This window comes from Buceros rhinoceros, unplaced genomic scaffold (assembly GCF_000710305.1).
Source record: "Buceros rhinoceros silvestris isolate BGI_N320 unplaced genomic scaffold, ASM71030v1 scaffold1693, whole genome shotgun sequence".
Lineage (NCBI taxonomy): Eukaryota > Metazoa > Chordata > Aves > Bucerotiformes > Bucerotidae > Buceros > Buceros rhinoceros.
Window position 1 is genome coordinate 101584 of NW_010404026.1, and position 25449 is coordinate 127032.

General features: G+C 40.0%; 1 protein-coding gene across 3 annotated transcripts in view; it reads left to right on the forward strand.

Annotated features, from left to right (window-relative positions):
- The window catches only part of NOL4 (nucleolar protein 4), a 148498-nt gene that overhangs the window by 79797 nt on the left and 43252 nt on the right, over positions 1-25449 (forward strand). For 2 of the 3 annotated variants that reach the window (XM_010133203.1, XM_010133204.1), the window contains exon 6: positions 23075-23254. In XM_010133203.1, coding sequence (XP_010131505.1) covers positions 23075-23254 — 180 coding nt within the window. Of the gene's footprint in view, positions 1-23074; positions 23255-23994; positions 24187-25449 lie in introns of all 3 variants that reach the window. The other variant, XM_010133202.1, reaches the window with a different exon arrangement.

Sequence of the window (25449 nt, forward strand, 5' to 3'; positions counted from 1 at the left end):
TCCAGTGAACATCATCACCGCTGGCATTGTCTCTGAGGCATGTGAAGTCCCTGTCTGTCCAGCTCCGCTCTGCCTGTTTTTGTCTGCAGGTTTGCTTGGTGAAATGCTCAGAATATAACGGAGCATGTAGCGTTTTCCAAAGCCGGTGGAGTCCACAGGGGTTACAACGGACTTTTATATACACCGATAGTAGTGTATTGAGTCACTTAGGAAATAATTTATTAAAAAATTTCTTAATGAAAAAAATTTTCTTAATGAAATGTGAAACAGGTGTGGATCTACTTGAAGCAAGAGGTAAAAAGCAGACTGTGAGAATTTGGCATGTTGAAGAACAGTATGGGAGACTTTTTTGTTTGTTTGTTTTCCTTTTTCTTCATCTCTAAAACATTTCTCATTTCTTTTTCTTCTTTCATCATCATTCACTATTTATTTTCAAGTGGCATAGATAGGTTTCAGCTGGATTGGAGCATTGTCACATGGTGCTTATATGTTGTGGTTAACTTAGAGCTAAGTGGGAAGGAAAGCTGGAAAGGGTAAGATAGAAGTGTCTCCTCCTCCGCTGAGGATACCATTAAACTCTGCAGGTTGGCTTTTTTGGTACAAAGAAGCCTTCTAGTTTGTGCTGCCAAGTTACAGATAATGAATATGGATTAGGAGTTAGTTAAGCTTTCCGAAAGGAGTTTTTGACTCTGATTTAAGCTCTCCACCAAACTTCTTAGTCCTTGCTTGAGGTTGGATCTCACTACGTAGCTATGGCATAAGAGGAAACTACATTTGTTTTGTTCTAGTTGTATTTTATTTCATTTCCCTAGTCAGACAGAAAGTGTTAGAGCCGTATTTTAATGACTGCTGTTTGGTTAATGCAAATATCTTAAGATTCTGCAGTCCAGGTGTTTGACGGCTTTATTTTGTGCCTTAATTGTTAGGCCTAGAAAGAGGCTTGGCATGAAATTCTGTTTGCCACTGTAATGAATAACTCATGAGGCGGGAAGCGAAGTCTGCTGAAAGGAATGGGCAGGGCATGTTACAGCAGTTAGTGGATACTAGATTTTGAGCAAACAACAGCCCAAGAGTGGGGCAGGCTGCAAAGCCAGCAGGCTACGCACCCTGTGGAGCAGCAAGACATCGGCACAGACTGAGCCCACAGCTCCTCAAGGGTCCAGCCTGCTTCCACCCTTCCAACCACAGCAGCAAGGAGAGGACAGTGGCTTTTTCCAGCTGTGCCTTAATTGTTATCTGATGGATTCCAGCAGTGCTGCTTTTCACTAAATCCTTGGAAAGAGTTTGTAGTGGTATTCAAAAGTAAAAACGATAGAAGTAGTGAACTGAGGGTGAAATCCACCCCTGCCGCCATCATGTGTAGGTGACAGAAGGCTACAACATCTTTTGGTGTGACATCTTTGGCATGTGAAGACAGGCTTAAAGGTTCTGTTGAAATCTGCATCTTTTTCTTTCTCTGCTGATCTCAGGTTTGTGCAAAAGTAGCAGGCCAGTGTTTTTTCACAGCTCCTTGAGAGAGAGATGCACTACAGTCGAGGGAGATAGACCCCTTCTCTTCTCCTGTGCATGGAGAATATTAATGAAAGGAGAATAAAAAGTGTATGCAAGTGAAATCACAACTGCGTGATCTCATTTGTCCTACCCACTTAGCTACACAGAAGTGAGACAAACCAATCTGTTTTCCCTTTCCCTAGTAACTCCTGCCTCATACTTGGGGTTTTTATAGGTTGGTCTCATTGTAAAGACTGAGTCCTTTAAATTTTGCTTTACCATTTTATCAAACCTTGGCTTCACTTTCTCCAACTACTAGAAAATGAGGAAGCTGAGAAAATCACGATTTTCTAGCTCCAAAAGTTCTTTGGAGAAATCAGTATAGTTTTATGAAGAAAAAAGTGTCATCTTTTTTGCTGCTCTTTGAGGAATTGTTACAGGCCACTGAAAAGCTTTTTGGTACTAAAAGGTTTATATTAGTTTAATGGTTTAATAAGTCTTTTCCCTGAAAAGGAAGTTGAATTTATAAAGCATTGTTTTTTTCCAGACATGAATCTCCTGATTTTGGGGGTTACCCATAATAAATGGGTATAAATAGATATAAATAATAACTAGAATGTTGTTATGAAGAGAGGCAGCTACAGGTGCATGAAGAAAACAGTACCATATTTTCCAGAAAATATGAATCATTCTCTAAGTCACATTCATCAAAGTCCTTTGTCTATGATAACATCATTCTGTGTCTAATTCCTCCCATTGGAAGTATATTTAGTAGCAGGTTTTCACGTTCAGTGAAAGCTCTTGAAGATGAAATTGGTTTCCTGCGGGGCGTTCGTTACAACGATGTAAATCCAGATCAATTAGACTAAGTCGATGCTGCTGCTCCACATTTACGTATCTGTAATGAAGAATACAATCTGGCTCCGTATGCATATGAAATCCCAGCTAATGCAAAACTGTCATAGAAGAGAGTAGCTTCTAATGTGACCTTTTATACATTCTCTCAGAAGTTATTTTTAAAGGAACAAGTGCACGTTGGGCAAGTGTCAGACAGTGGTGCTGTTGATTCCAGATTGCATGTGTACTACTCACAGATCCAGCTGTCTGTCCTCATTCACACGCACCTTCGGAGTCATTGGTCCCTCGTACTGAAACAGAAGCAGTTGTACCTGGAGGGGATGCAGAACTTTGTCCAACTTGGCTGGACATCTGCTCAGACAAGAGAGAAAGCTATCGAGTGCATCTGCAATCAGTGAGGTAAGGTGTATGAAATTACTACTGCCCTCCCTCTTTAGAGCCAAGAGCTTTTTTGTAGCTCCACAGCCTGGAAAACCAAGTCTGTACCTTTCAGGCAAATTCCCATTGACTTCAACCAGGGTCTGTCCCTGACAGATATTGTCAAGGCTGAGCCTTGATAGAATGAACGTTTTCAGTCCCTAACTCGTGGGTTTGTGTTTTGCTGGTTTTTTTCCTTAGGAAGGAATTTGAATTTGTGTTGAAGTCCTACCAGATCAAATGGTTCACTGCAGCTTTTTTTCTCCTTCTGTTATCACATATGCAGTCCTCCGTTGACTAGAAAAAGACTGAGAGCAAATATTGCTCTTGGAAGATTAAATACTATTTGATGGTAAATTGAGCAAGGTATAATGGGGCAGCAATAATTGCTACCTACTGCAATTGTGTTTAGTCTTAATATTATTTACAGCTGATGAACTGTCTTTTCTTTCTTTGTTTTTCAGGTGCAGAGGTTGAAGAGCTGATCCTCAAAACTAAACTGTGATGAATGACTTGATAGTTGGCCACTTCCTACACATCTTACACTCCTCCAAAACTGTTGTTAGTCAAGAAGTTGATAATCCTGAAAGGTTATTCCTGATTTTGTGTTCTGGTATTGAATTCTTTTCTATATACCAAGTCCACTGTTAAAGAAAAGGAGGAAAGAAGTAAAAAAGAAAATATTTTTGTAATGACTGTTATGACAGCATATTGCTGAGATTTTAAAATAAACATAATTTTTATTAGTTGTCTTACAAACACCTGACTTTCTAATCTTGTTTTTTGTTGAATGAATGCCAGTAGTCGAATGTCTTGCTGGATACTCTGTACACCTTCAAATTGGCGTGCTCTCCGTTTTCTCTCAATAGCAATCGCCTGAGATAATTAGGTACACTAGAACGCTGAATGCTTTTTTTGGGTGCTTACTTATTCATGGAACTGGATGTGCAAGGTGACATGAAAAAAGTGAATTGGTCAGTCGTTTAATAGAGGAAGAACGGAGTAGTAGAATTCAACTTTAAAACTATTTAACTATTTTGTTTTCTTTCATCTTTCTTTTTGTTGCCAGTCTTTAAATCCTCCTTTTACTGCTTTAGCTTTTTCTGTTAAATCTCCTGTGTTCTTCATTTGCTTCCAAAGACTCCTAGGAAGACTTATGTGAAATTTTGGGATTTAGGAACAAAATAGTAGATGTAGATAATAATATCATTTACCAGAAGAGAGGACTGTAAGGAATCACCTGAATTACTGAGTCCAGCACTCTGGAAATGGCAACTTAGTTAACAGACCTTCACTCCAAGAGGATCTGCGGTAGTTCAGCTCGCTAAGCATCACAACATCCGTGAAGTTCTGATTAATAGTCTTCAGCTTTAATGGGAACAAGAATGCTGCAGCTGTAATGTGCCACAGGAAGAAAGTGAGGCACTGGAATCATCGCTGGTTTCCTAGATACCTGCGACAACAAGGGATTTGCTAGGTTGTAGATGGTCTCTAGCAGTATCTTATTCCCTGCAGAATAGGGAGTGAAAAAGAACAACCTCCAGTAATCGCTGTCAGTCTGCTTGAGGTCTTTTCTGCCATATGTTCCGTCGAAACATCCTGCCTTATATTTCGCCTCTAAGAGAGACTGATTTTGAATACTTCAAAGAAACAATTGAAAAACAGCCTCTACGCTAGTTACAGAGGCATGGAGGGTATGGTGATGTAGGTAAGCACTGAAAGCTGTGAAATGTGTGTTATGTTTATTAAACACAGTCAAAAGACAGCGATCAAATAATTTTGCAAAATGCATGGTAACGAATAAGCCACCGAGTGTTACAAATACTACTGAACAACAGTATTCTCGTGCAGTCAGCCAAAGATCCTGGAAACCGGTGTTTGCTGTGTAGCAGTCAATGTTTACTTTTCACCAATGAAAGAGTATGAAAACATGAGCAAGGATACAAATACATAACCAAAGGCCGGGGTCTGTAACTGGTGTGAGTTTTCATTCCACCCATGTAAGTGTGGCGTATCATGAACCATTTTAACGTGAATTCCATGTGCATCTGTAGAGTTCTTACTAAGCTCTCCCTTCTTGGTTTCTGTGAAATACTGCAGCTGGTGCTTGGTTCTTGGCATGGTACAACTCTTTCCTATATAGGTGACACTTCTCAGCTGCTTTGGTCACAGACTGTCATCCTCAGTGTCCCTTCACACCTATTCAGTCTGCATTTTCTTAACTCTTCTCATCATGAATATGCCATAAGCTGCTCCCTGGATGTGATGGGTAATGATACATGCTGATCTCTTCATGTACCTTCAGTACACATACATATATATATACACACACTTATGTTCTGTTTTTCCACTGATGAAAACGGTCATAGCCAGTGTCCATGACCTAAAGTTGATAGAACGATAGAGAAGAATGAGGAGCATATGAAGAGGTCATCTCTCTTTTTGTTGAGGCACCCACAATGGCATACAACTAACCTTTGTGCTCCAGTAGACAAGAGCGTGTGATTGCCTTTCATGGGCTTTTTAATTAAAATCAGGGTGGTATATTGTATGTTGCTTCTGACTCCATGTTATATTTGGGTAGAGGTCATGAAGTAATGTGTTTCCTCCTCTTGTGTTTCCCATGACATTTGGGAATTGTCTGACTCCATCAGGAAGATTCTTTGCAGAACTATTTAGAATTTCTGCTGTACCTTCTGCCATAGAGCTCCTGGGCTGTGTGGTCTTAAGATGGATAAGGAATCTGCGTGGAAAACAGGGAAAGGTGAGTTGGTTTCCTTAGGGGTTACCACGAATGGCCTCTTCTCAGTCCTTAACATAATACTATGAGCTCTGTATGAACTCTATATCAACCCTCAAAAAGACACATGGGCCTTTTGTACTGAATCAGTGATAATAAGGGGGTTTTTACCCCTCTCTGAATGCGTTTATCTTTGTCTCACTTTGTACAGTTAGTCATTTGCTCTTAAAAAAATCTTTTGCAGGTGAAACTCCGTGGGACTGGACCTGTGTCAAAAACTGTATTAAACTGACTAAAATAAAGGGTATAAAAAATCCTGTTTCCCCCAGTGTGTTGCTTAGAGGGAATAACTGTATTTAGTGGAATTAAAGTTGGATGAGTCTGGGGCATGTGTGCCACCTCGTACCTCCTAGGCTCAGCCGGCAGATGGAGGGATGGAGAGGTGAGATACAGGTATCTTTTGGAATGTGCTGCTTGTGCCTGCTGTGCCTTAAAGATGACTGTCTCACGAGGTTGACACCTCCGTGTGGTTCATTAGACGCCTTTTAAAATACACCTCTATATGTAATCATGCAATTGAGTGTCCACCCTGCCTTCAGGAAACACATATCGTACAAGTTCATGTAACATTGAAAACATTGGAAGCCACAGTGGATTTTTGTAAGTGACAACACCAATGAAATCGTGAAATGAAATGGTGAAACACCAATGAAATGAAAAACTTGCTACACAAAGAGGAAATTACCTTGTCAGAGAGAAAGCAGATCTCACCGATTCTTGCCACTTAGTAGATCATCCTTTATTTATTAAGAGACTCAGCAGATGAAACTTTCTTTTTTAAGTTGGAATTGAGATAAAACATTTTTACAATGCTTATAACCAACCATTCATATGAAAGTAGTTAAGTATTACACAAAAATTTCTGCGTAAGGTACTTGTTCTATAAATGTTGGTTCTAATTAATCTGCAGGTTATTTGGCATGACTGTGTTTTTTAGGAAAATGCTGACGACCATTCTCTCCTGTTCAATAGTTACCAGGTGATGGTCTACAGGGCAGGCATTCTCTTCTGAGCTTAACATCTATGAATCTGTAGAAGTGTCTGGAATGCTTAAAGAGCCAAAAAGGCTTTTAGCCTTTCAGGCTGCCAGTTTCCTGGCCTAAGCTGCTGAAAAACCTGGCCTAGACGTCTGCATTTCATAGTCTTTAGTACTTAGTGCTGCATACATCTGGTTCGGGATATAAAACCCAGGACAGGGTATTTATTTTTACTGCACTCGCTATGCCAATTCAGGATTAGTGTAAAGAGGTAAGTAGTTTTTAAGACTATCTCTAAACTCTGTGGACATCACTTTTTATCTTATTTTTCCTTTTGTTCTATAGGAAATTGGCAGGGAGTTTGCTGCTTTGCTTTTACTCTGTTTCTCCATTTTTATGTTTAGATGTTTCTTCGTATTTAATGCTCACTTTATAATGATGTTTACAGTAACAATAACTTATATCTAGGCCTATATATGCCAAACAGCAAATATATATGTATAAAAAAAAAGAAATTAGGCTATGTGAATCTGCTGGTCACCTGTGAGACACTCAGTTATCTCTTCTTGAACCGTTCTGCCTATGTGAGGTAAGCAGTGTCAGTGGTCTCAGCATCTTCAAAACTTTTGCTCTACCTTTTCTTATCTTTTCCTAGTCAAGAGTTGCAGCCTTTAACTGTATATGATGCTGTAGTGTTACTTTTGTCATTTAACATCTATGATTCGTACAGTTAATTTAAATTCTAGGATATGCTGTTTCTAATAAGGTAATTCTGTGCATAATAATTTTATACGATACAAGTTATTTATACCTTCACCAATATGTTAATTGCCAGAGATTCCTATATCTTAATTCTTTGGATTTACATAGCACATTTGGGATTCTGAAAACATCAGTAAAAATAAATCAGCTTAACATTGGATCGGTCCTGTGAGACAAGCACATTCCATCACTGCCTATTGATTAGTAAATACAGGCATGACATAATTCATTGACTTTCCCAAAGCCAAAGAATCTGTAGGAAAGCTGGAGAAGTCATTTGTTTCCTGCATTCTATACCTGAGCATTAATCACAGCGCTGATCCTCACCTCCAGACGTTACTCCAGACGTTCAGTTAGAGTAAAGAGGCAGAGTCGACTGTAACTGAATAGCCACTGGGAAGTTTCCTCTGGTTTTACTAGCATAGCTAAAATTCCAAGAAGTTTTAAAAGCTGTTTGTTTTAACTTGAGCCCTGCTGGAACCATGATGGCAATTTCACTGATTGTCTTCATAAATCTGGCCCTCGTGATGAAAACATACACACACAAGAGATCCCATGGGCTACATCGTTATTACTTGTGTGAATAAACCTTAGTTGCCTTAAAGTGAGGTGTTTTCCTTAAGTTTAGTCGTGTGGCTTTCCTGCGCAGTGGATTTACATCATGCAGGGGTTAGCAGCTGTGGCAGTTCCTCCTGGTTTGAGATAGCAGAATGGGATTTGGTGGCGCAGAGGTGGGCGTTTGGTACCCTGGTTAAGGTCCCTACTGCAGTCTTTCCCAGCATACGCCTCTCTGGAAGGATCTGTCCCTCACACTGGCCTTGTGTTGTATTTGTTGTACAGTGCTCCTTTTCCATCCTAAAGTAGCAATGGGCCCAGTTGCCTTTCTCTTAGTCATCTGGGTCCCCTTCACGTGTCTTGCACATCTGTGTAGGCTCCTCTCTTGACAGTTGAGTAAGTTCAGAGTACTTCAGCACAAACTGCAGTTAATTCCACTTATATTGATGCTGTAGGGTCTTTTATATTCCTGAGGATAGGAGACCAGCATTTGGCCTCTGAACTTCTTTAAATGTGACTCAGAATGTGTCCCTGGCCTTGCAGAGTTGGAATGGATACAGCCATTAATTTGCTGATTGAATCGTTGATTGAAATAAGTAACGAGTGTGTTGCCAAGGCTGAGAGAACTGCAGGAGAACTGAGAGAACTGTACGAGTGTCAGAATAATTGTCTGAAGCTATATAGCAGTGTGATTTCTTCTGCTTAATTATGGAAAAAAAAAGTCAAAATTAGTAGTTTGAATCACTGAAACACTGGACTTCAAATCTAGGTTTTCAATTTACGTACAAAATATGAGTGCACATCTGTGTACCTGTATCAAATCAGGTTGTTTGACTTACTCCTTAAGTCTTACTTCTTACGTACAATTCCATTCTCACAGTGCTGATGTCTATAGCTTGCCTGGCTGCGCACTCTCCCCATTGCTAAATTTATGTCCTGCTTAATAGCACTGTGCCCTTCCCATGTGTTTCTAGCAGGCGCTTTTGGCGGTGTGCATCTTTACACCTCTATTGAATTACAGATTCTTTTTCCAGAGCTCATTTTCTAAAACTTACACGCTTCAGCCACCGAGGCCATATAACTAACGTTGACTCCAACAGATCTCGCAGTAGCTTCGTATACTACTTACTGGTGTTGCAGCAGCTGGGCACCGCACTTACACGTCATCATTTTTTGGGCAAGTGTTAAATGAAATGTAATATGAAAAGCATAAGAAAGAATTGAAAATTAAGAGCTTTTTTACTTTAAATAGCAAGGAATATACAGAGTTGGGGGCAAAACTGAACGTCTCTTTGTGTTCCATCTCTTGCAGATCTCTGCAAAGTCCTTCTTCTGTGGATCATAGGCTGGGTGTGCAATAGCCTCCCCCTTCCTTCCTCCTTGACATGAAATTTCCACTGCTATGCAGCCATTTTAGGGCCCCATTTCGTCTGCCTGTTCCTCCTAATTGGCATAAATGGCTTTTTATGGTATTACCTCCTGTCTCCTGTGTTGTTGGGAACTCTTTCTCAATCAGCCTTACAAGTTAATCCAAGTCAACTGTGTTCTGATCTGCTACATAATTACTTACTGAGATAAAATAAGCTTGAAAAGTGGATCCACTCTGTATGGTGATCTCCTCTTCATGCAGGATTATCGCAGCAGATGATCTCAGGGGTTTCAATATCTCTTCTTATACTTGTGCCAGAATTAGAAGTTTCCCCTGCTGCCTCTGGTACAATATATGAAGACAAAAGCCAGCTGAGGGGTCAGGAAAGCTGCCCATTCAAAACCCAGCTCTCAGTCTGAGTTTTACATTGCCACTGCTAGTTCAGTGATCTGTCCTTGTCATTGTTCATTTCAGCAAAAATGGCTCAGAAAGACAATTCATTGACTAGAACAAGTGGTGAAGCTGTTCAGAAAGTTTTTCTAAGTAGAGAACAAGGAAGGAAATGATGCTGGGTGTAGCAGTTCAAAAGCAAGACTGGAAGCAGAGCACTGAAGGGAACTATTTCTGCAACCGGCGTGTCAGTACTTAGAGCAGATTTGCTCATCAGCATTGTCAGAGAGCAGCAGGAGGGAGGCTTCTCCGTAAGGGAAGGTAATCAGGGAGCTGAGGGTGGTCATGACCCAAGGTCAGTGCCCTCTCTGATGCAGACAGCACCTCACAGCCTGCAGGGAAGGGCTGCTGGCAGTAGCAGGTCCCACCAACAGCCCAGTGGCCAGCAGACAAGTGGGAGGAGGTGGACAGGTCCCAGCTCAGTGCAGGAAGGGCAGGCAGCAAGCCAGGAGCAGCCTGGCAACACTACTGGTCCCCTCTTGCCCAGTGGCATGGCTTAGCTTCAGTGGGGTTCCTGGAAAGGGGACAGAGGTGGAGGTCCCAGGAGAGGTGGCCAGAAAAAATAAGGCCGGGTGGTGCACTCAAGGTCCTGATGAGGGTATGGATTAACGACAGAAAATGTAAGAGGGTTTTAAGTGGCAGTGATAAAAATGAAACGTTAGCTTCAGAGCCCATTCCCGTGTCACGTGGGATGACCTGTATTAGCTCTGCAAGGGCAAATTTCCATGAGCTGTGCTCAGGCTACAGCCAGCTGTCTCCCACGATAGAGATGTTTACTTCTCTCTTTGGTGGAAATGCAGAATCCAAGATATGGGAAAGCAAAAGGATGGCATTTAATTTCAGAAATTAATGGGCCTCACTAATCCTACCCTAAAGCCTTTCATCCTTCTAGAAAAAACCTGCACGCTCTTACCTTGAATTAGGTAAAATTGAGGTAAAATTCAAGGTAAATTGAGGGTAGGGCAGTTTTCAGTGATCAGATCAAGTGAAGCACTAACCAAGGTAAACCATTTTTGGTGACCAAAGTTAAGGTATAAAGAGTGTTTTCATAGCTTCAGTTACTTAAAGCCTGCGAAACACGGACTCTGCAAAACACAAGGCAGCAAAGCCTTGAGTTTGGTCTCATGATGCTTCTGTCAGCGGTAGATCTTCAGAGATGGGCCAAACCATGGACTTGCCTGTGGTCATTAGGACTGTCCAGTGCTGCTTTTTTTTTTTAGGATCAAAAAATGACTAAAAATTACAAAGCTACATTGTAGAAACATTACTAAAGAAGTGTCAGGTCAGAGGTTGATTTATTTGCACAGAGAAGAGAAAAAAGAAAAGATAAATAGGCTTCTGGTTTATTTCAAGGCTTTTTATGAAACAACTTTCATAACTTTGCAGCTAATTCTCTTCATGTGATAAGCTGACTTACTATAGGATCAAATCCCTTTTCCCTGAAATTGGGGGCAAGATTAAATCATTTGGGTTGGAGCAAGATACGAAGCAGTTTTCATAGCAGTTCACTGCTCTGTAGTCAGGCATTGATCTGTGATTTCAATATGAGAAAATGCACTGCCTGGTCTGATTTATTCCATTTTTCTGGTCCCCTTCTAGCTCATTTTCCTCCCAGAACTCTTCCTCTAGAACAATGTGGATTGAATGTGATTTTTGGAGGAAGTGGAGTTTTGTCAAATTGTATTTTCTGCTCTGCTAGGGGAATTCTCCATTGCTGGATGGTGATGAGAGCTGAGCCTGGTGCACTGATTCAGCAAGCTAAAGTGAACACACGTTACAACTCGAAATATCTCTCCTAATGGAAGCGAAAAATATTGTTGTTAATGAATTTGAGCTTTTACAAACCAGGTCTGTTGGATCATCTTGGAAACTTCTGTACTGCCTGATGGCTGCATGGTTGCCTCTAACGTGACAGAAATATTTTGCAGTAAACAAAGATTATGCGACTACAGGAAATCACAGGGAGTATTGGAGCATGGAGTCAAGTTTGAAGTGCAGTTTCCTTTCCATATAGCATCTGTTCTGGGAAATTACTCTGTGCCGTGATATCCTGGAGGAAACAGGACGATTCTCTTCTCACAAGCCAAAGAGTTCAACTGGCTGCATGTAAAATCCCAGGGTTCGTTTATAAACCAGGGCATCCAAAGGTTCTAGCTCACTTTTGTACCAAACATATACTAATGTTGGTACAAGTTAGAAAGTGCTGTGCCATCCTGAGCAGGTAAACTTATGGATTACAGTGAGAATGTCTGGTTTCTTCAGGATTAAAGCTGTGATCCAACAGAGATACTTAATGATATTGGAGGGGATTTAGGAGGCTACTCTGACCTCTCTGATTCTTCTGGGGCATTGCTCTTCAAAGCCAAGAGCAATTTGCTGTTCAAAACGACAGTGGGGTTTGCTAGAATTGGTTCCATGAATGGTTTGGTCAGGAGCTGCCTTTTCTTTTGGGAGTCATGTTTAATGCTTTTTCTAATGCTGTTCTCTATCCCTCAGCTCTACAATGTCAGACTGTGTCTTTAGCAGGAGCACAGCCAGCGTGGCTCTAAGAATGAAAGATTCTTTTGTTGCTTCTATTTCTTGGTGCTCTTTTAGTATCAGTCCTAAGGATGCAGTGGTCTGGAGGACTAATGGCTAGAGATTGTCTTTAAGAGGAGTTCTCCTGCAATATTATGGTTGCTGTCATGTGCTAACCTCAAGCAATACATCTGGTGTACTCGTATGATAAATGCTCTGTTTCTCCTTCCCTAAACAATAAGGGTCAAACTACATGCATTTCAGTCTGAAGATTTATTTGTGACAGCTAAGTAGGGAACAAATCAGTAATCTGTTCCATCAGCTTCAGCTACAGATGTCTCAGCTGCTCCCCTGTCACTCAAGCTATTGCAAACCAGGAACAGCCTCCCCCAGTTCAGAAGCTCCATCTTCACCTGTCCCCTCTTGATTGATCTCATGCTCCAAACCCTCCCCACCTGGCCCTTAAGCCATAATTAAGGCAATTAGCCTCTCTCTCAAGGCTGGTTGCTAACACAATCCAGCTGATTTACCTCCAGAGACACTTTAGAAAGCTCAGTGAAGAAAAAAAAAGGTTGCTAATATAAGCAGATAGAGGGAAAAGACAGAAAAGCAAGAACAAGCTAGTTCGTCATTCTCTAGTTGTGCCCTGTACTTCTCTGTAAGCAGCATGCTCCTCTCTTCCATGTGCAACAAATCTGTTTTGAGCCCCTGTTGCATTCCTAGCTTTCCCCAAAGAAATCAATCTTTGATACATCATATTATTGCCTGGGTAATCCTAAGTGGCTGTTCAGTTCTGAACAGGTGATTTTGGGTTCCATGCGTGTCATTCATCAATTAGCTCCGGTTTTTTGCATGAGTCTGTCTCTCAGTATGTTAATTCGCAATCTGTGCTTCTGAAGATACAAATGATTGGTCAGATTCTCATGATCAGAGGAGAAGGAGTGACAGGACCGTCTTCTCTCACCTGTTCTGGCATTTGATTGTAGTGACTGAGCAACACAATCTGAAGGAGGGAAAGCCTAAATTTGTCTCAAATGATGGAGACAGGTGGGTTGGAGTTCCCTCCTCCACTGCTTCCACCAAGTGGTTTTTTTAATCTTCCGAAACGTTTGCCCTTCTGCCATACTCAGACTGAAAAGGAGAAACGTGAAAACCTCAAAAATGCCACTGAAGCGTCTAGAAAAGAATTAGGAAGAGGGAATCAGCATGGGGAAGAACTTACGACAAATTCAGAAAGAGCACACCGAGAGATCTCTGTTGTTAAACTGTTTTCCTCTGTCATCCCAATCACCATTTTTAGTTCCTCATTAAATCCCGCTTGTGTTCTGTGCACTGGGTTCTTCTTACTCATATGAGTTAGGATAAAAAATGCTACTCTTCCTTCCTTCCTTATTAGAAAATACAGTTCCCCAGCTCAGCATGTAACTGTGTATTTAATAAGTCCAGCTGCTGTGTAGCTTTGGGCAGCCTTTGCAGGGAGTTGCTGGGTTCCTGGACCTCAGTTAGCATTCCTTGTGCATAGCTTCTATCTCCAGCTTTCCTGGGATACGCAGAGACAGGGGAGCAGGGTGAAAGTGTCAAAAAAAAAAAAATTCTCATCTCCTGACTTCCTGATATAACTTGATCTCTTTTGCATGTAAATGTGTTTGCTCCTTGGGAACATGGCTCTGCAGGTAGAAGAGGCTGGCATATATTCAAGGTCTTCTGAAGGAGCAGAAAACTTTCATAGTGAAGAATGAGAGGAAGAAGAAGGTGGTGGAGTAAAGGGGCAGCTACAAAGTCTTTAATTCTCCGTGGTTGTAGTTCTCTTAGCAAGGGCTTTACGTGTAGCTGACAGTTGTAGATTCCCTTGAACCTACAATTTCCTATCACTCTTGCTGTCACAGTTTTAATTTATAGCAAGAGGGAGCAGAAAGAAATTTAAGGAGGAAGATGTGAAGAAAATGGTACAAGAATCAAGAGAACAATGGAGGAGGAGAATGAAGCAATAAGAACTATAGGCATAATGAGTTGAAAGATTTTAGGAGGAAACAGCTTGGAAAAAAATGGTTTAAACTGAACCAAGGAGCATGAACAGAAGAAATAGCAAAGGAGGAAAAAAAAAAGGAGGAGGACTGTGGCAGTTTTCTAGTTCCTTGTAGATGTTTGACAAGAGGCAATGACTAAACCAGTGAAATGCATGTGGTTTGTATTCCCTGGTTTGTGTTCCTCTCTGCTAAAGTGAGGAAAGGGATTCTTTTACATAGGTTTTCTAGCAAAAATACTCTCAAGATTGAAGTAGAGACACGTTGACAAGAAACCCTGCTCTTCTGTATCTATGATAACGTTATTCCTCTGCATAGAGGTACGGCAAGAGAAATTACAATCCTAGAAATAAAACAGTAGGTTTAGGACATTTAAACAACTATTTAAGAAATTATTTCACCCCTATATCTCAATTCCTGCTTTTGCTGACAAAAACTTCATACTTAAGCCAGACTTTAGAGGCTGTGACTGAAGCAACTACTTGTGTTTTGGAAGCTAGCAGCAGTTTGGGATATTTTCTGAGAAGAGGGGTAACATTGTTAGCAGTTAGTGGCCTCTTTGAAGGACAGATTGAGGTTTCTCAAAGGATCTCAGGAGAGTTCCTAGGAAACTTGACTGTTTGTTGTAGCCCTGCTGATGTGCTCAGTTATGTCTTACTCTTCTGTCATTTAAGCAGGAGAGGCTGGAAAGGGAAGTGAGAGAATTGAGGCTTGCATTGTCCTTGTCGTTGTCATACTCGGGTTTATATATGTCTTTCTTCTCCATTTTAGTTACTTCTTAAATGTGTTGCCTGCATTAGAGATTTCATTCTGCATAGAAGGAGAATGAGAAGAAATCAATAGCCCAGTGTTTTTTTGGGAAAATGTGTAGCTCCTACCAGCCAGTTGTCTAACAATTGACGAAGGAATTCATGGCCAAAAATGCTCACTACCTGCCTGCAATGTCAACTTCAGTAGACTCTGAAGCAAAGTCACTTTCATAAGAAAAATCTTCCCTAGTCCCCATATAAGCTGTCACTATTTCATTTAATAAAACAAAAGAAGAGAAAAACCTCTTACAAATGGAGATTTCCTGTGGAATCTGGGTGGAAACTGTAAAGGTTCTTGGCAAAAAGGTCCAAATTTCACCAAAAATGAGTTTTCCAACAGAAGTTTTTGATTGATGCATTTTTGACAAAAGCACAAGAAGTACGTGGGGTGCTCTCAGGCTCTTGCCTTCACATCTGCTTTGCAGATAGTACCTGCAAAGTATGCTGGTGCTGTCCCGTAGGAGACCACTCCTTTTTCAAGGTAAAACATCCGTATTCAGACCTTCTGGTTTGATTTTGGGTGTACTACAAAAAATGTTTAAATTCTCTATTGGCTCACGAAATCCAGAAGTTTGTGATGGAGCTTTCCCATGTGGCAGCCTCTGTCGAATTCACAGGAACTCTTGTCAGATCCTTTTAAAACTTCAGAATAGAGGTGTACCTTGCCAAAAATAACCCAGGCTTTTATTTGAGTCTGTTTCCATTTAGCTTTGGCTTTTCAACTCCCACAAAGGACATAGTATTTTTACCAAAACCACAGCAGCCGCATTTTGCAATGTGACCAGTTATAGAACTAGGGGTTTTTAGTATGTGGTTGAAAATACTTGTCTTCCTACATCAGTGATAAGAGTTCTAGAAGTCATTAATAAAACAACTTCATAAAATAAAAGCTGTGAGAAGCAGGCAAGTCTGCTGCTCTGTTAAATAGCCCCTGCCCTGGTACTCTCGACACCGGTGCACTAGGGAGGTTGGGATACGCTTGCTCTGATCCTCCAAGAATTGCCGTCCTCCAGAATGGCTGAGGAAGGAGCAGAAACCTTCCTGAAGGTGCTGAATCAGGTAATAAGAGATTGGTTGTGGACAAATTAGAAAGAAGCTCATTAAACTATCACCTCTAAATATACTTTGCTCTTTTGCTTGACTGGGAATTCCAAGTTTTCTCTCTGTTTTTACTCTCTACTTAATTTCTGAGGTTATTTCTGTTAGGGCAGTGATGTATTTCAATAATCTTGGTCAGTACCAGTGTGAATAGACCTACGGTAGATTATATTTTAGCTAAGAAGAGGATATATGCCACAGGAAGATCTGTGTTTCAAGGTGTCTTTCAGTTATTTCTTATCTTTCAACGATCCAAACTGCTGTCTATCCTGCTGGAATGAAAGTGTCTGGGTAATTTAGAGTTTGCTCTACTTATTGCTAATAAATGTGCTTCTGTCAAAATGAATATTATAAGCAAACAGATAATAGGATATAGAGTGGTTGATTACCAAGAAAGAACTAGTAGGTAGTCTGAGAACAGTCACTGTTCTCTCAGTGACTGACTCTGCTGAAAAGACCATGTAAAAGATAATTCGGGGGAAAATCTTTTTATTTCATAATTCGTGTTGTAAATAACTGAACAGTTTTCTTTCTGGAGCTCATGCTGTTAACGCAGAGCAAATAGATCTTTTAATATTTCAGTGTAATACAAGTTTTGTGGAAAAATGTCTTATGCAATCTACTCCACAGTTCTTTACACATTAGGTAACGCTTTTATACAGTCAAACCTGGGAAAACCTACTTTTGGCTCTCCCTTCTTCCGCTAAAAGTCTTGTTATCCTCATGCTCCAAATAGCAGAATTATACACAATGATGCCTTCCCATTATCAAGAGTGAAATTTTTGAAGGAGCTGGAAAGGCCATTTGTGGTGTAACAAGGAGAGCAAACTGGACATAGTCAGATGCAAAGAAACAAGTAAGATGAGCAAATGTGTTACAAGTTTGTGAAAATGAGGTTAATTGGATCTTGAAATAAATGGTGAGGTGCTGGAATTGTATTTGATACTTCACAGTCTTTTCTGTAATGAGAAATAAGTGATAGGCAGTAAAGTTCCACAGACAGGGCAGTATGAAGGTTTAAGGGGCCGTGTACAAAGGATAATAACAGTAAAATCTGGAAGAGAAGGGCATAGGATTTAAGAGGGATTGTGAAAGAAATGGGTTATTAATGAAAAAAAATAGAGTGCTAGACTTCTGCCTGCAAGAACTGAAAGAGGATTGCTTAGGATAATAGCTGGACCTTAGTTTCCCAGACACGCCGTCTGCTTTGTAGTTTGAATTGAGGGGAAAAAAATAGGAATGTTTGCATCAATAGTTTCATATCTTTTAATACCGAAAGAGCATGTATGTGCCAAACATATTTTATGTTTTCTGATGTGGTATTTATATTACATGTGTTATAGATTTAATGTAAAAAAACCAACCAACCAAAAAAGCGCTACCTCCTGTGGGCAAGTCCCGTGCAATATGGAAGAAGTCTCACAGTTTGCACAGGAACTCTAAGAATCCAGTACTCATTTCAAATGTAATATTAAGGGGAAGATATAGGACATAAATTTTCCCTTAACCTGTTTATTTTGTTTATATGTCAAATAAAATGCCTGCTTCTTACTCACAGTCAGCTCGCTGAAAAACAATGTGTGACACTATTTTTAAAACCCATCTCATATGTAGAATCAGTTAAAAATGTAAATATAAAATAAAAAATTAAAATCCAGTTCTAATTTAATTGACAATTCTGGAGAAAAAAAGTCTTCAAAGCAATTGAAGCTGGTGTCATCAGAATATTCTAGTGCTTTTCTGTATCATAAAAATGTCTACAGATTAGCTCATGGGAAAAGATGGGGAAAGCACGCCTGATTTTCAAGAGTAATTGATGAAATTGTCGATTTTTGTGTATTCAGTGGTACAAGGGGAAAAGCAAAGACTGAGATGTAGAAAGAGAAGGAAGGAAAGGTTGGAGGTACAAGCGAGGGGATGAGCAGAGCTCTGTCCTAAATAAAATGCTCTGGTTTTATTTACTCATTAAAAATTTTATTTAGTAAATATAAATGTGGAGGCAGATTTCTAGGAGAGCATCATGTAGAGCCTGTGGAGTGTTTTCATCTCTGCCTGCCTCACAACTCCTTTCCCTTCCATGCAGTATGGACACCTGTGCTACTGTCCTGCCAGAATCTCTTCAGCTCACGAGAGTGCTGTGGTTTATGAGTGTTTAATGTAACAACTCAAAGAATTACACACTGTCCAACTAAATGTAAAACTGTCCAATCAAATGTAAAGCTAAAATGTCACGTGAAAATGTGAAAAATGAAGCTTTGTTTAACAAAAAAAAATCTGCTACGCTTCCTTTAGAGGCTTTTTCTTCCGCTGAAAAGGTGGGGTCTTTTCTTCCATTTTGGCGTTTAAAAATCCCAGAGCCATGGTTTTTCCAATTTTTGGCCATTACATATAACCAGCTGCAGTAATTAACTTTCTGTCACTGGATGACTTTTGGTCCAGTATCAAGTCCTCTTTGTACGCTCGCTGAGATAGCCAAGAGACTTTGCTGTCAGTTCCTGAGAGAAGCCTCCTGTGATGAGTTCATGTGACATCATCCCCTAAACCATGTCTGATGGCCATACACCAGTGTCTGAGTCTAGCGGGCACTGTGGTAGACTTTATATTTATTAATGTTCTGGATTACTTTTGCTTTATTTCTCCCAAAATAACAGCACGATTTCTGCTGGCAGCTGTGGGGTTTCTGCATTACTGTCTTCTCCATGTGGGAGGTATTCTTTTACCTTGTGAATAAAGTGATAAGCTTTTTCTGCTGTAAGCATATTAGAAATCAGTCAAGCAATAAATGAATGTATTTTCTATAGAAAGATCTCAAATGGAATACACTTTGGAGTTTGGGGAGTTGCTCTTTGGGAAGGTTTCAGACAAATAAAGAACATCCAGAGCAGACCAGTACAATTAAAAATCTGGAGAACACAATTTTCATAGCATGGATAAATTTATCCAAAAGAGAAGACTGAGGGGAGGGCACATGATTACAATCTTCAAATGTCTGAAAGATTACTGTAAAGAGGGAAGAGAATGCTGTTTTCTCCAGGTACACCTATCCTCCGTCATGATATGTGGTAGACAGGTGAAAAAGAAACATGCTTGGTACTGTTTGTGAAAGTCAGGTGGATGTTAAGAATATTTTACTAATGCTGAAGGCAGTGGAACACTGATGCAAATTGTCTGGGGATGCATGTCATCGCTGGAAGTCTTGACAGAGAAGACAAGCAGTGGTCAAGAATGACCTTCTGACCTTGTTCTGTGGCAGCAAGATGAGCTAGATGACTGTGATGTCCTCCCAGGTCTTTTCTTGTATGATTTGATGCTGAACTACTTGCTGATTTGTAATGTCTTGGAAAGATGTTGATATTTCATGTCACAAGCTCCTGAAAGCAGGTTGTTAGGCAAGAGTCTTTTCATTTTTGTAAAGCTACTATACTTACTATCACAAGGAAGAGATTAAACGAATGAACTCAGAACCTTCAGAAAAGGGCAAGGACAAAGCAGCCAGAATATATCTATCAACATCTCAGTGGTTTTAAGGCAACTTTATAATCACCTAAATGTTTGGGGGACACAATATTCTTGGCCTTAGCCTTGGCCTCATTTGTTCTCCTTGAATAATTTCTCATTTTACTAATTGCTGTCACTTTCTTTTCCAGCCCACATTTGTTAAGCACAAGGGTCTCACCTGTGAAACACCTTGTGTCTACTGATGCGTCCACTCCATGATTGCTTTAATCTTGCATTGCTGTCAACAGAGATGTGAATGCTCCCTCTATCCCTTCCATGCTCACACTCTCGTGTCAGCATGAAGGTTTGTGCTTTCAGGTGGTGAACTGGAGCCAAGAACTGATTCTGGTCTTAAAAAACAGTAAACCCAAAACATTTTAACAGGCTCATGTCTCCAATCTAGTTGCATAAAAATGTACGTGTTGAGGGGCGTACAGGAATCTGCATGAGCAGGTTCGACTGGTAAAGGTGGGAGCAGCCTTTTGAAAGGACAGTGCAAGACCTAAAATTAGGGAACGTGTACTACATAAAAGTTGTCCTCTGCTGGCCTACTCCATATTTGTTTAGCACTGCAGCTGCTTAATAGAGTACCAAAAGAAAATGCTTATCAGCTTTTGCACAACTGCAGAGTCAACACAAGTGAGAGAAACCGTCTGGTCCTTCTCTGGCTTAATATTCATCTGTGTAGAAATACGAAAAGGTAGAAATTTTATTCTTAACAGAGCTTTTGTAACCTCTTCCCTCAGATTGCCAAAGCAATAGCTAGGAAAAAAGGTCACTTTTCTTCCCTGGTACTGGACTAATGCTTCAAATCCATGAGGAATAAACACAGATTCCTGCCATGGAACTTTCTCAGAGTACGTTATTCTCCATGCTTCCTTTAAGATGCTAAAGTTGCTCTTGAAATCAGTATTTTGGAGAGGACGTTGGACAAGGCTCTCTATGCAATACTTTCTTTAAAAAAAAATACTGTTGCATTTTTGGGAGATACAGCTAATCCATTTTGGCCTGAATTTCTTTCCTTTACAAAAGCGAATCTCAGTCCTGGTACATAATTTATGATCTTGGCATCCAGCCCAAACATATGTACATACTGAAATCAGTTTTGCATCTGTTTAACTTTATGCACGTGAGTAGACCAATTGGATTTAGTCCGATGAAATGACTCATGCGGAATCAAGTGTTTGCAGAACATGGGTTTCAGGCAGCAGGGTTCTTCAGGGCAGTAGCTTCCACAGCTTTATATGGCTCCTAGCACATGAAAAGGCTTTTTGGTGATCTAGAAGCCTTCTGCGTGCTGCGTAGCTGTGGTACGAGCTGAAAGAAAGAAGTACAGAAGAATGAGTCTTGCTGCCTAGGGCAGATCTTCTACTGCATAGCACATGGACGCAATTACAATAATTGTAACAATTAATTAATTGTAACTTCCTTTTAAAATTTTTTCTTCTTGGAATCTCTTCAGGATCAAGGAAAATCACTTGTCTTACTCCTTCATAACAAACTACCATGCTGCAGCTGTTGCCCTTCTGGTAGCCATCAGCCAGGTTAAATATTGTTGCTTATATATGATAAATCATAGCCATCATCTCCTATCCAGATAGAACCATGATATTCTGGAGCTTCATAATTCAATGAAGTCAACACCTCCTGCAAGGAAGAGCTGCCTTAATGGGCAGCAATGTAGATATTCATCATATTCCCAGAAAAAAAAAATAGTGTGTCAAGAAAAGGAACTTTTGTGGCTCTCCCAGGTCTTATCTTCCTATGCCATCTCATGTCTGTCATCATGAACCCTGGATGATTCCTTGCCTTACAAGTGTGCAGTCATAGGCTGTGGGAAGAGAAGAGGTGATGCTGAGCTTGCTCCTTGTTGAAGGTGTTTGTATCCAGAGGCTGTCTCTTCTGTTTTCTTTGGATGATTTTTTTAATTCTGTCTACTTAGTCTAGGGAATGGAGAGTGGTCTGGAAGGTGAAGACACTAAGGAGGAGAGTTAGGGATTAAGAAGTGGAACTCCAGGGGATTTGTACTGTGAGAATGTAGTCTGGGGAGGTTAGATAAGAAAGGAAGGTTTGGAGTATGATGCTGTTAAGGCAGGGCAAGGAGATGTATGGCAGTGACTCCAAAATGGTGTACAGAGGACCAACATAAGATGGAAATGAAAATAGAGAAAGAAGAAAAGAAGTTGGAGTAAAAATATAAAGCAAGAAGTGTACCTTAAAGATGAATGGTTTTGTTGGCCTTTCCCTCCTACCTCACTGCTTCATTCTGTGATTGGTGAAAACACCCTGAAATAAAGCAAGTTTTAGGAAGCTCAGAATGTGATTTTATGTATTTGAAAAGTATTTTCGATTGAGGCATTATGCTCTTGACTTTAGGTGGCGTTTAGGCAGGAGCCACCTAAACAAAAAGTGTGTGCGAAGTTCATTGTGTAGCACCTGATTCAGGGGGCTCTGAAGTTAATAGACTGCAGTATGGTTTGAAGCAAGAGAGGAAAAAAGAGAAATATTAGAGGATTAAAATATAGAAGTAAAACTGTGCTCTGACTTACCTAAATGTGACTCTGGTGGCTCTGGTAAATGTACTCTCTGATACTTTTGTGTGACTGGGGGAAAGCTTTGATCTTGAGGTGTTTATTTGTAGAAGACTTTTTATTACTGCTGTCCTTTTGTGGTCTGTAGTTTGAAGTGTAGACAGAGGGAACAGGTAAATAAGGTCTTGATGTTGCAGGGAAACATGCACAGTATTGACTGGGTAATTGAGAACTTCTTGGTTCTGCAAGTAGACACACTTTAATGAGATGGTCATCTGTTTCATCCAGCAAGCTGAATTTCTGCTCAGGGGAAGGTCCTGAGTGCTGATACACAAAGAGAAAATGGTTTTACTCTATGAGTCTCAGAAGAGAATTCAAAATATTAACAAACCTACACATCTCTAGTTAGTTCTGGGTCTTGCAAGTGAAACTAGACCGTAATCATCTCCGTATTCTGCATAACTTACTGCAACTCTCAACAATATTTCATATTGATTGGGTGAATATCAATGTTTCCTACTTAAATTCTCTTTGCCTTAAAATGCGTGATCTTTAATCCTTTAAAGCTGTGCAAATCAACTGCCCCTTGTTTACATCTTGGGTAACACAAGGAAGTTGCTATTTGTGAGAAACTTCTGTCTGTAGTACTTGAACAAGGCTGCATGGCAAAGATCTCATGTTGACTGTAATTATCATAGCTAATTAATTTGTTAATCGATTTCCTGAATTCGCAGCTGGTCACTTTTTTAAAGTACTGAAATGGATATTATTGCGAATTGTTCACTCCTAACAAGGATTATGTACACATTATGTTGAACAAAGAATAGAAAGAAATAATGGAATTCTTTGAGTATTTATAAAGCATTTTTTATTTCCATGGCAGATTTTTACAAACATACTCATTTTGTCTGTTTTCAGTCCCCGGCACATAGCTATTCAAGCTATGACTCTGGCAAGAATGAGAGTGTAGGCAGAGGTGCTGAAGATCTGTCTCTGAATCGAGGAGATGAGGATGAGGATGACCATGATGAGCAGGAAGATCCTGAGAAGGTTAATGAATCTGATGGGGTAGAAGCTGAGCGACTGAAAGCTTTTAATGTAAGTCCTCTTGCACTCATTGTCTTGTTTGCCTCTATTGTTCCTTTTACATTGTTATTTATGGGTAAGTTTCACAACATTAAAGGCACATTAATTTAATTTGCAGGATTTATTTCAATTATTATTTTAATTCACATGAAACTCTTGCCAACCGATGACAGATTTACTGTGTTTTATTTAGAATTTTAAGGCAGAGTGCCACCTTCCCCAGTGAGGACAACAAAGCTTTGTTCTGTATGTGTGCATGTGCGCATGTGTGTGTGGGTGTGTGTACGTGCATGTTCACCCATTGAATGGAAGGGGCTGTAGCTAGTTGATCAGAAGACCATTCCGGTGGTCAGCTGTTCTCTGTTGCTTTCCCAGTGTATGTAATTATGCATGAAAACACAAGCGATTGTTCAAACAAAGAAAAAGTGAGAGTCGGTTCAATAAAACGATTAGCAATCACGGCTTATTGTTAATAATGAAGCTTAAGTAGTGCCTATTTTCACAATCTGTTCTGGTTTGTCTCACAAGTTCTGTACCCTATAGACTATTCTTTTCTTGTCTTTTTTTTTTTTTTAATCAGCCCCCCAAAATAACCCTTTAAAGAATTGTTTGCTTAATATTTCTGGCTTCCCATTACAAAGCTCTTCAATGGACAGAAAAAATGTCTTCCTATCAGTAATCAAGACAGGAAGCTAGGAAGAGAAGAGAGCCACCCTCCAAACCCATCTCCTCTGTCTCCCTCTTGCCAACAGATGTTTGTCAGGCTGTTTGTAGATGAAAACTTGGACCGAATGGTCCCAATCTCTAAGCAGCCCAAAGAAAAGATCCAGGCTATCATTGACTCATGCAGGCGACAATTCCCTGAGTATCAAGAGCGTGCCAGAAAACGCATACGTACTTACCTCAAGTCCTGCAGGCGGATGAAAAGAAGTGGTTTTGAGATGGTGAGTTTTGATTTAAAACCCAGCCCTAGTTTCCATCAAAACCCCATATGTAAATCCATGGCACTATTTTGTTTTCATCTTAGTGTCTTTTTTTTGGTTTGTTTATTTTTTTGGTAATACCAGGTCAGAGGTTTCTTTTTCCCCTCCTTCATTCTTCCTGAATTTATTCCCTGTGTTCACTGGTTTAAAACTGCTTTGAGACACTCGAGTTCACAAGATGAACTAGTATGGATGTATAGGAAACGAAGAATGAAGCAAGGCATAAGGAGGAGGGAAACCGAAAGATGCCATATAGAGTAATTTATTTCCCACTTTAGGTTACAGTTAGAGATTTTTGCCTGGAAAAGACTTGCAGTAAGATTTTTTTCCCTTTTAAATGCTTCTGCTAACTGGATTTTGGTGAGCTCTGTAAAAATTAGATCTTGCTAGAGAGATGCTATACCCAAGAAAATGCCCAGTGTAGTAAAATTACACTGGCAGTGGTTTTGGCTTTGTGGTTTTTCTTGTACATGTTAGCCTGTTACTTATCCGTAAATGTTACTCCTTTGAAATCTTTCCACTGATACACAGGCATCCAAAACACATTTAAATGGTTTTAAAACACAGACGTGAATCTTACATTTTGAGCACCTCACTGGTTTAGTAATTGTAATTAAACCAAACCCCATTAAAATTATGATGGTACACAAGTGTCCGTGTTTTCAGACATTCGTATTTTACTATTATTCAGGAACACAAAAATAGGTAAATAATAAGTCTTCTCACCAATTGGCAGCTTCATTATCTCTAAAAAACTTCTGTATTTCCAAAACCCAGGGAAACCGAAGATGCTAGGTAGCTACACACCTTCTGTTTGATGTGTCTTAGCTGTTTTCTCTGGCCTTTAGCTGACAATAAAATCACCTCATCATTACAAATAGATATCATTTAGTGATTAAACATATCATTTTTTTTTCAATGAATCATCTGCAAACCCATTGATTACATTAAAAAATTACTGGAGATGATTGAATTTTACTGTTTCTCTCTTTCTCTCTGTCTTTCTCTTTCCTGCAGTCTTTGCAGAATTCCTATGATTTCCATATGTTGTTTAAGATGTTAGCTGACAATTTTAAGAACAAAATAGCAGTTGGTTTTATTTTTGTAGGGTAACACCGCTATTGGATAATACAAAAAGCAAGGGCAGAAACTAAATTTTTGTATGTGTTTGTACTCCTAATCGACTGCATGGTTTTATTATTTGAAACACTGCGATAACACTCT